We start from the raw sequence: 12,500 nt of genomic DNA on the forward strand, positions 1-12,500 counted from the left end.
GAAGATCACGCACCAGTAAATGAAGAAGGAAAAGGGCCAGATGTTTACGTTTTGCTCTGTCACACTCCTTTCCTAATTGAGCACTGTTTTGGCAGCTCTACTCTCTGTTTTTCCTTGGCATTTTTTGAATTCCATTTATGACAGAATGGCTCGCTCTACCATTCAAGTTTTCTTGCTCATATTCACTTTACCTTCAGAAAATTTCCTGTTTTATTAAAATCAAATATTTATTTTTTCGTAACTGACAGATTTGGAGGCTCAGAGTAGATCCGAGATATATAAAGAGAGAGAGAGAGAGAGAGAGAGAGAGAGAGAGAGAGAGAGAGAGAGAGATATGTGATATGATTTTGAACTGAGCACACCAAAATCCGATCCTTGTATGGATAATACGACACTGTTCCATTCCTTATTTAATAACTAAGTTAGTTTGTTGCATGATGAGTTAGTTTGTTATATACTTCAGGGATTATGCATTAGTACAAATGAGGTTTGAGGAAATATTTTGGGCCGTCACAGGTATAGCTACCCCGAAGGACGCAGTACTCGCTTTCCGGGCTTCTTGCATTTAAATGAAATTCACAGGAAGGAAACTCGCCAGACTTGTCAACTGCGTTCGACATGACTTGCATCTTTAGTTGCACGGCGGTATTTTAAGTAATTTGCCAAGGCCGTGCTGCATTCAATATTCATTCCTCATGCTACTAAAATGGTTGAAGCCTAAAGTGACGGAATGTGCTGCTTAAAATATTTGTAGAAATATCTTTACTTCTGCGACTTTTTCGTTGTAACTTGACTTATGAAGTTCATGCTTAAGCTTGATCCCATCCATCACCAGGGCAAGATTGGTGGGCGTTGGAAAGGCTAACGGAAGTGCGGTGGATCAAACTTCATTCACACGAGAGTGTGCTCTTCTCTCTCTCTCTCTCTCTCTCTCTCTCTCTCTCTCTCTCTCTGTCCTATGAATTATATTTTTGCTTATGGATATCCCAATTTAATATTCAGAGAATTGCTTCAACTAACTCTCTCTCTCTCTCTCTCTCTCTCTCTCTCTCTCTCTCTCTGACTGTTATAAGCATATATTTAGCTCATGGATATCACACTAAATTACATAGAGAATTGCTAAAAGAATTGCTATAAGAAATTCTCTCTCTCTCTCTCTCTCTCTCTCTCTCTCTCTCTCTCTCTCTCTCTGCTAAAAACAAAATTTTTTTTTCTTCTCTCTCTCTCTCTCTCTCTCTCTCTCTCTGAGTGTCATATGCATTATAGTTTGGCTTATGGCTATCGCACTAAAATACAGAGAAAATGCTTCACAAATTGTACAAGATCACGTACAACAACAGAACAGATTTAGGAAGTGTTGTCTTCACGGTGTAAGATTTGGGTCAATGACACTGAGTCAAAGTAGAGTAAACTTACAGATAAATGTATATAAACGGCTCTTATAGTTTTTGTTGATTTTTTACTAGTCAAGGCAAATGATCTTACGAGGAGAAAATATATTTATCAATTTTAGCCTCAGGTTAAGTGGACAATTCTGACAAAAATAGCAAACTTAGGAACAAAAAATACAACTCATTATTTTTAGCCTTAGCGAAGAGGAAATTCGGATAAATTTATGTAAATCAATTTCATTGTAATGATACTTATTCATTAAGATATTAAGATAATGATAAATATACTAAGTCATCCATCAATGACCTTTCTTTATTTCTGCTTTCAAGCTGAAATTGGCAAACTGATCAAAATTTGCCAGCTTTGACGAATTTCGGCAGGAAATGAAACAATTGTGACAGAAATGCCCATGACTACCCGAAATCAGTCAAAAATGCCCAAAATTGGACAAGAAAGCATACACAACACGAACGGAAGGATAAATCAGTGTTACACATAATAAGCACCTATTACCTGAAAGGGGATCATACTCTTATAAATTCATATTTCATTTTCCCTTATTTCTACTTACAGGTGCGCTATACAGGATACAGAGACAGACCCCTAGAGGAAAGACGACAGAGATTCCAGGCCGGCATCAGAGAAGGTCACGCAGAAATGGTGAGTACGAAACTTAATATATCCTCTGTTATCAATACGAGTGTTTTAACAGCATATTATGTTGACGGTATTGGAGAGACGGTGCGGTCAGAGTTCTCTAATAGTCGTGCGCCAAATTAAATGTTTATCAAATTCGTGGGTCATAAATCCTCTGTTATTAATAAAACACTGTTTAACAGCATGTCACATTGACAGTAATGAAAACACAACGCGGTCAGAGTTGTTTAATAATCTTGGGCCAAATTAAAAATCTATCGAAATCTTGGGTCATAACCCCCAGAAATATTAAAGCAATAAAGAGCACTGGTACTGAAGTAGAGTGTGTAACACTGAACTCCCATTTAATCTTGCCTTATGAGTTTTGAGAGTTTGCAAGATGCAAGTTGCAACATTAGTTATATTTCCAATACCATTAACTGGTAATGGATATAAATTAATCTCAAGTTGTAAACCCGTAGAATAAATCACGTTATATCAGACTACAAAATTTGGTCCAAGTGCCTTCAACTTGACTTTTGAATATAAATCCCATGGAAAATTAGTGTAATTGTATATAACATTCTTACAAGTATCTGATAACTCATATTATTAAATAAGTCTTTGCATCTCAGAAAATTATATAATATTTCCTTAGAGAACTTAGTGACTTCATCATTGTAATTTAGACTGAAAGACCTTTGCTTTTCAACTGATGACTGAGCCACATCTTTACTTAAACATAAATGAAACTGTTCTTACAGAGGAGTTTCTCTACATTTCTCTGGTACATCTTTTTTTTATTTCATTGGCGCGAGACCTCGACTCTCTGATGTAATCATTATGACTTCATCACTTACATATGGACGAACCAAATACTTCATTAGTATAAACCTAGATGAAACATCGTCAGAGTACTTAATGAAACCAGTATCAAGAACTTGGACATTACGAATATGTTTAGAAGAATGAAGAAACTCGAAGGCACGACAAAACAAGATGATGATGATGGAAGTTGTAGGCAGGCCCCTTGGATTTAGTTACGGCCACAACTGGCCACCGAGGCTGACATGAATGGGACCCGAATAAGCTGCCACTCCGCAGTGATTACCTCTGTCACCGCGATTACCTTTATTGCCACAACATCATCGACCAAACCACCAATTTAACATCGTCCATCATCCTCTCGAAGGTGGAAAAGTCCGTCCACTTGCAGAGGATGAGACGAAAGTATTCGAGGGAATTGATAAATGACACAATGTCACCCACCTCCCTACCCTGCCACCAACCACATCCCCCTCCCCCCCTCCCTCCACCCGCCCCTCCCTCCATCTCTCCAAAAAGCTCGAAAAAGACATACAGTAATAAAGGAAGACAATTTCTTTTTTCTTAGGTCTGAAGTCCATGCGTAGAATTAGCACTTGATGGAAGTGAGAACGAAAAGTACAAAATTGATGTACTAGTACGTTGAAAATTTGTTATGGGTTAAAGGAGAAATTGTACATTTCTGTAATGAAAAGCTTGTCCATCGGAGATAAGGAATGAATGGGAAGTGAAAATTATAATGAATGATGAAATTGTAGCTTGAATTGTAAGTGACAAGAGGTCTACTGTTGCATAACATGAGAGTTGTCAGAGACCACACCAATGTACGTACATACACACGCACACAATATATATATACATATAACGTGTGCGTGTGTATGAACGTCAAGGAACATATTGCTATGGAGCTTGTTCGATTCACGTTTAATGCACCAAATATATGTATTATTTATTACATATAATTCAACAGTTTCTAAAGTTAAATAACTGACCTTATGAACTTTTCGTGCCTTTTATATTATACATTTTAAAAAATGAGATAAATTGCAGGAGATCAGAACTTTACTTTATTTCCAATATAATATACTTCCTTTGGCTACTTTTTAACTTCTTCAGCCAGGAAAATGTTCATTTTCTTTATCGCTAGAAGAGGACAATTTATGTTTTACCTTGGACTCCTGCCACTGCTCGCTTTGGACTTTATATTTTTTTTTCTATGTTAAATTGTCAACAACGTTTTTGTTACTTAGCAAAATAAGTGAAATATTTTGCTTCTAAGTCAGGCATTGTATTCACATATCCCTTCCTTATACTTGTTCTCTTCGTGTAGCAATAATTATTAAAAGTTTTCACTTTCATGTTCTGAAACAAACAAGATTGAGTTAACCTCACTTCGAAATTTTATTCAATATCTTTAAATCAGCAGGGTGAGGCATAATCATTTATTTATGTTGTCTCTTGCAGGGATCCCTGATTTATGCTGTAAAAAAACTATGTATGTATGTATGTATGTATGTATGTAGTATGTACATCTATAGATATATATATATATATATATATATATATATATATATATATATATATATATATATATATATATATATATATATATATATACAATATATAATATAAAGGTCGAGAACACAATTTTAGAAAAAGATAGTTGTTGCTGTGACCAGTGTGAGAGCAATAATGCAGTTAGTTCTAAAGATTGATGTAATTTCCCTCCCTGCGCCCCCCAGGCCCCCTCCCCCAAAAATAATTTTCATGTAAGTGGCACGAAAAGCACAGAAGAGGAGAGTGACTTTTTGTTTACTTAAAAAAAGGACGAAGGAAGGCTACAATATAACTTCCTCTGGTTCTTAAAAAAAAAAGGAAAAAAAAAACAAAAACTGATTACTGCGGCCTTGGAATTCTGCAATAATATTTCTTCTAGTTTAAAAAAAAAATTAAGATAAAAAAAGTTATTGACTGCGGACTAGGAAGTCTGCAATAATATTTCTTCTGGTTCTAAAAGAGAAAAAAAAAATAAACAAAGTTATAGACTGCGGCCTAAGAAGACGGCAGTAATATTCGTTCTGGTTAAAAAAAAAAAAAAGTTGGTGATTACAGACTTCCTAGGAAGCCGTCTAGAGCTAAATTGAATGAATGAATTAATAATAAATAAACAAATAAATAAATTAATTAATAAAAAGTCGATGAATACAGCCTAAAAAGTCTTTAGTTGTATTCCCTCTGGTTGAAAAAAGAAAGACTGCCGAGTGCATTATACAAACCTTCGGTAACAATAAATCAGTAAGAGCAACGTTCTGAAGCTAACTGCTAAAATAAACCAATGCTGACATTTGCAACCCAATAAGACAACAGAGTGAGTAGGCGAGGCTATCTAACATTCCCAGCTCTTCCTTAAAAAAAAAAATCCCGAAATTATGTCAACTGCATCGGAAACCACAAAGAGAGTATTATGCTAGCTAATTCTGTAGAACTAAACATAATCTGAGCTCTCCGGAAGATTATAGGCTGAAAAAATAACTAGAAAAAATAAGATGAAGAGTTTCCCATGAGAATTATTCAAGAGGCATTCTAAAGTGAAGAATAAATTCCAGTGATTGAAAATGATTACGATGTGATACATATATTTTACGAGACTGACATTTGAATTGTTTTGGTCAAAGGAACTTTTAGTATGTGGACAACTGAATAACAATATTATATATATATATATATCTATATAATATATATATATATATATATATATATATATATATATATATATATATATATAGATATATATGATATATATATATATATATATATATATATATATATATATATAATATTATTATACTATATATAATTATAATATAATAATATATTATAATATATATATATATTAATTTATTATTATTATTTATATATATTATATTATACACACATTTGTGTGTGTGTGTGTGTGTGTGTTAAGACTAAGTTGTCACCCGTCTACCGTATCATTTTCCTTTCATATTTATAATGACAGTCTGGCCACTTGGAAAGGGAACCTCTCAAATATATCACTATTTTGGCCTCTACTCGTATATGAGCGTTACCATGTCTAGCGAGGATCACATCATGGACTCACATGATTCAGCATTTCCCCTTTGAGAAACCCCGGATTTATGGACGATATTCTATATATTTTAGTGAACACTGTTTCTGAAACGTGCCAGACCGTACTGGAAACATAAGAGGAATTTCAACACTGTAGTAGTATGGTTGACTGTTTCTGTTTATTCTATAAATAATTGTCTGTATCAATCTTGCCTCTGTTTTTCATAAGTAGTCTAAAATGCCTCTTTTGAAAGCCGATTCATTATCCCTTAAAAAGTTAATTAAGGAAGGTCATCACTTAAGGGCCCGTTCTATAGCCTCATCATATAAGTATCTTCAAAAGTAAAAAAAAAAAAAAAAAAGAAGTCTTGCACGAGTTCCGGTCGCTTAACAGAAGAGGTAAACAGATGATCTACAGAGGTTGGCTGTCTATCTGATTTACTTCGGGGTATTCTGACATGCCTGATCATTTACTGGAATATTAGCTACTGTTGACCAGACTGTGCTCTTATCGGCTCTAGCTGTAGCTGATGCTTAACTGACAGACACGCAGAAGAACTCTTCCTGATAAAAAAAAAATAAATAAAAAAATACTCGTGCAATAAGAAAGGGCATCTGCAGGAATATAAGAATAGCCTCTGCTGCCACATGTCCACAGACAGTCGATGCTGGATCACTGGGAATAATTGGGATTCCAGATAGAAGTTGCTATATGCCCATGCATCTGGAATATTGCATGACATGTGATGTGGTTCAGCAAAATTTTCCCCAGTAAGACGGATACTTGCCCAATGCTGTTGGTTTTGATGGAATCAAAATTCTCTCCTGATCATAACAATTAACATATTGTGTAACACATCTCTCATTTCTCCCCGTGGTTCAAAGCAGTTTCTCATTATTTCAAGGTAAACAGATAACCTTGTTTTTATTGGGATACGGTAACCTTATGCCAACAAAGCTCTTGCACTTTTGAGAAACCTGTAATGGGGCTAAAGATCCTCTGCGATTGTATTTGTATTCTCCCCAGCTATTACTTCAAATGCCTCGTTTCTATCCACATCTTTGGAAGCCATGTCTAATCTATCATTATGGCTAATTCTTTTGCCTGCATCGAAGACGATGAAGTAAATCCAAAAAAATTGCTGGTATATTCAGTAAGAGAAGAGCTAATTCCAAATCCATCTATCTGTATACAATATATGTATGTACCTTTGTATTACAATTATTTATGTTTATGTGTGTGTTTGTATGTATGTCTGTATATAAATATATGCATATATATATATATATATATATATATATATATATATATATATATATATATATATATATATATATATATATATATATATATATATGATGTGTGTGTGTCTGTTCGTATATATGTGTGCTTTTGTGTAAGTGTTATTTACGTACATACAAAATAAGTAACAAATATCACGGAAGTTTCGTTAAATAATATTTGTAAATTGTCGAGAATGAATTCGATCAAGGGTATCATTTTACCCCGAAAGCACAATGTATGTAAATAACGAAATTCATAATGTCCTGGCACGAGAGTTAGACGTATGAACCTGATATTACCGCAGAAATGCATATCGTGCAACTCTGCCTCTCACAGTACCAGCCAACTTACATTACTGAGAGAGAGAGAGAGAGAGAGAGAGAGAGAGAGAGAGAGAGAGAGAGAGAGAGAGAGAATTTTAATTATGCTTTCAGTGTCGGTAAGCTTAAAATAATGTGAGTGATAACCATTTCATGTGCTATCATAATCTAGAGGAACGCCCACTACTGTTGTGGCCGGATAACGACAATTACCTGATAATACACATTATCTCTTCAACTTCCCTCATCATGGAGCAACTACTTCCTTGCACGTTCTGCCTTTCTTTAGGGGGAGTGAAAACAAAATCTGCCCCATGAAATAGATACTTAACAATGAAGGCAGAAAATTGGGGAGGGAAATATAAACAAGATCAGGGCTACTGAACTTCAGTCGACCTCGAAAAAACGCCTGTTTTTGTTCCTCAGTAGCGGTACTTATCGATGGTTACGGTGATCACTCAAACTCTCCACCGGTAGATGTAGCTCTTTTTTTTTATTGCAAAGGAAATTCAGATCTGATGATTTACTGGAGTTTTATATGAGAAGGAGTGTCATCATATGCCTTCGGTTCATGAACAAGACGGCTCTACTATGGCTTAGTTAATACGAGAGAGAGAGAGAGAGAAATCAGGTGAGGGAACTGCAAGGCTAATTGTTCTCTCGGGAACCAAAGAAAATAAAAAAAAAATCCTAAGCGAATGCACCAGAATCCCTGATCGCAAAGACATCTAAACTTTGCAGCATGATAAAGGGGAATGGTTTTGTTTCCCCAAAAAATGCAGATTAAATTCGTAAAGTTCAAAGGTTTATTTGTAACTTCCTACAGCTAATTTTTGTGTTCTGCTGTTTTTGTGACAGACCACAAATAAGTCAAAATGAGTAGATCAACAAGGCCTATGTGAACTCAATATCTATAGAAACTGTTTACGAAGACGGCATAACAGAAAGCAACTCATGACTTAACGTGGTAGATACGATGTCTCATAGCTGTCATAAAATACAGACGAATGCTTAAATGGTAATATGGCTACATCTAACCCAATATTTCGAATTTGTCAGAGCCAGATTCTATAAAGGGTATCTGCGCCAAGAGGACAATCGACCAGTACTGGCTTCTGCTTGCTACTGAGTTCCATTAGTCAACGTCAGGTCTTTATAAAAGCGGCTATATAGCCTCATCATCTTAATAACATCTTGTAGCACAACACCCTTAAAGTTGAAAAAGGCAGTTTATATATATTATATTATATATATATATATATATATATATATATAATATATATATATATGAATATATAAGAAATACATACATATATGAATTTTTATCATATTACCGTGATGATCATATAGTACATGCAGTAAGCTACAAAATGTCCTTTAATATCCAATCCGCTCTACTCGGATGATATATTTTCATATATGTTAAACCTTAGAGGATTTTTTAAAAATATATGAAAAATATTATTAATTCCGAGGTAGAGCGAATTGGAATTTAAAGGTCATTTGTGGCTTAATGCATAATATATATATATATATATATATATATATATATATATATATATTTGTGTGTACATATATGTATACATATATATACATATATACATATATATATATACATTCATACATTTATACGTACATGTGAGTGTAAACATATATAATAATACTTTATAGGATGCATGTATCTTTCCCATGTGGGAGTCGGGGTAAACACTTGTCTTTTGGTGGTGGAACAGCCATTTTGCGGTGGTTGTTACGGTAGGCAAACCTCAGGACGGGTTTGCAGATTAAACGTCATAAGCCCAAGGAGATAGTAGTAGTAGAGGGAGGAGGAGGAGTAGGAGGAGGAGGAGGAAAGCCGCCATCTTCTTATGCGTTTGGTGGTCTACCGAAAAAGTATCATGTGACAGGGCAACCCTTGCTTTATCAGGATCCAACTACACCCCTCATTGTGACCCCTCCTCCGACCGCCACCCGGTCCCCCCCTCCCCCCGCTCCCTTCTCCCCTCGTCTTTCTAATGCCTCAATCCGCAGTCGTCCCCGGAACCGGAATAATGTATTCTTTTCAAAGTTTTCTTAATTCTCTCCTTTTTTTTCATTCTCTGTTTATTTATTTATTTATTTTTTTCTATTTGACAAATTCTCTTGTTATATTCAAAAATCTCTTGTTTTGGTTTTTGAAAATTCTTTTTTTTTTTTCAAACCATTTGTTTTTCAGAATTTTATTTTTTCAAAAATCTCTTGTTTGGCGTTTATATTCTCTTGTTTTTCTTTTCTTAAACTTTTTTTTTCTCTCTCGTTTTATTAATTGGCCTTTTTTTTTTTAACTCGCTTGTTTATTCAAATTCTCTTGTCCCTTGGAGTGTTATACTTGTGGCTATAATGAGGCAATCAGATAGGTTATGATGACGTCAAAGTAAATAAACATCACCAACTATAATGCTATTAATAATAATTATTAGTACCTTACAAGCATATCATCAACATTGTTTTTAGCACCCAAACCTTAAATATGAATATGATAATCGTTCTTCTAACATATGGAATATCACGTTGAACAACAAAAGCTACACGTAAATATCCTTAAAAAATTCAAGAACCTAAAAAGTGCATCCATACCAGAATTAAATTTCCTCCCCACAATTAATTGCCAACAAATCGAGAAAATAAACTTTCGACCACTCGACCGCAGCCGACCATCAAGAGACAATAATAAACCTTTCAATGACTCATAATCAACAAGACGTTACGGAGAAAAAAAAGAAAAAAGAAAAAAAGAAGCACCAGTAAACGTAACGGTTCCTGATGATCTGGGAACCAAGTTGATTGTGAGAGCCGCGTTTACACCTTCGGCCAGACGATGTATATACACACTCGCCAGAATTACACAAACGGTTCAAGGGACTAATTTCTGTTTGGCTCGCTCCGCCGTTCGTCTTGCTCTTCGTTTTCTCTCACTTTCGTCTCTGCTAGAGAGAGAGAGAGAGAGAGAGAGAGAGAGAGAGAGAGAGAGAGAGAGAGAGAGAGAGAGAGAGAGCATTTTGTGCGAGGACTTTAACCAGTCCAAGTTTTATTATGGATTCAGTGAATGATGAAAAAAAATCTTGAATTGAAAGAACAAGAATATTATGTCCGCGTATATTTGTCAATATTTTGATCCACTTTTCAATAGTAATCACACGCATGCACACAAGTAAGCGTATACATGAATGGTGAAGATGCACTGCTGAATCATAACATAATGGAAGAAAAGGTGAGATCAGTTAATGCACTCAACAAGACAGACGATCATTACACTTTTCCCCGTTGTGCATTTTTGACAATTGCCGTTCAGACCTGACGGAAAAAATACTTCCAAAAATGAAGTAGTTCTGGAGATCTTTCTCATTTTCTTTCACTGAAAGTATAACAGGGAGAGAAAAAAAAAACGATAGAGGAATTTCATATATAGAACTCTGTAGGCTATCGTTTTGATCACGAAAACTGACAAAATGAACTGAAGGAGAATCGCTGTAGACATCAAATGAAATTAATCTCGTTATTAAAATAATTCCACTTCTAGCACTTCCATTTCAAAGACCATTATGGTATGCAGTTCTATCGATAGAGGAAAATCAGAATAGCTGATGTATCTAAACAAAAGACCCGTCTGGGAGGCTGACCCTGTACAAAGTAATGATAATAACAGCTATTTTTTCACTAACGTACACATGAACATGTGCAGCTATACAAACAAACAAACATGCTAATATTAATGTTCGATATTCTTTTTACCATAAAGAGGATATTTATAATTGTTAAGGGTTCGCAGAATAAAATTCCAAGGTAAGTCAAATCATCCCGGATACACAAACTAAAACGAATCTGAGTAGCATCCTCGCAATCTGCGGCTTCAAAATGAATGTCTGTGCTACATTTGATAACAGAAATTCTTTCGCCGCCAAAAGTAAATTCACCTTCAGAATCTTTCTCCGAAAATCGCTGGGGACTTTTGCTTTCCAGCGAAGGATTGAACGCTCCTAGAACAAACTCATTTCTCCTTCCTATGTATCTCATGTCAGCGACGATATTTGTCGCCTGCTTGTCTATTTTCGTTTTTTTGTTACAGTAACTGTTCATTACAGCAAGAGCTTCTGCTTGCATCCTGACCTTGAACGCACGTCCTCCGGAAGTTCATGCATGTCCTATTTTCGGATGCGAGATTTCGCAGATTCATTCTTGCTTTATTAAGCTTTGTTTTTGTGGTAAGGTTACTCTAACCCTTATTCTCCCATTGCCTGGATTTTTGAGTTATTAAGGTCATTCTATCACTAAAACAAAAAAAAAATCTTTTCAATGATCCATACAAATGAAAATCGAAAGTTGTTTGGCAATTAGGATTCATTGTCATTAATTATGCACCCATTTACTCCATCACTATGTGAAATTATCTAATAGTTACTGTCTGTCTTTATATACATGTTGCATAACACCTCTAAAACTATGTCTTGTGGATGAGGCAGACTCATTACCTATAATGACTGAAGTTATCATATCCATATCCAATAGGAAAAGAGCTAGCGTTTGTCGGTTTGCAAGAACGTATATAATAAGTACGCCTTCACTAACCTAGTATTTTGCATCCTGCTCACAGTGTCTATAATCTTCTCACATAACAAGTGGCAATATGAAAGACATATTTACAATTATAGTATCTATGCACAGAAAACATATTAAATCCAACACAAACACGAGATTCATTGCTGAGCCAACTTTCTTATATGGAAGTGCAGTGTCGAGGCTAACTACAAATGAAAGGAAAAGGTTGAAGCTGTACAAGTGAATTATTTGCCCATTGTATGTAGTATGTAAAAGACCTTAAAGGGTAGAAATTTAGAAAAAGGTAAAGGAAGTAGTTAAAGAGTATCACAGGTGAACAGATAGCTCAATAAGTTTTGAGCTGGTTTAGTCCAGTG

At 35.1% G+C, this 12,500-nt stretch overlaps 1 protein-coding gene across 1 annotated transcript in view; it reads left to right on the plus strand.

The window, feature by feature from the left end:
- LOC135208452 (protein big brother-like) overlaps window positions 1-12,500 on the plus strand; it is a 52,392-nt gene that overhangs the window by 16,966 nt on the left and 22,926 nt on the right. The window contains exon 2 of the mRNA XM_064240643.1: window positions 1,966-2,052. Within this exon, the coding sequence (XP_064096713.1) occupies window positions 1,966-2,052 (87 nt within the window). The remainder of the gene's footprint in view (window positions 1-1,965; window positions 2,053-12,500) is intronic.

This window comes from Macrobrachium nipponense, chromosome 35 (genome assembly GCF_015104395.2).
Source record: "Macrobrachium nipponense isolate FS-2020 chromosome 35, ASM1510439v2, whole genome shotgun sequence".
In the NCBI taxonomy this organism is placed as follows: Eukaryota; Metazoa; Arthropoda; class Malacostraca; order Decapoda; family Palaemonidae; genus Macrobrachium; species Macrobrachium nipponense.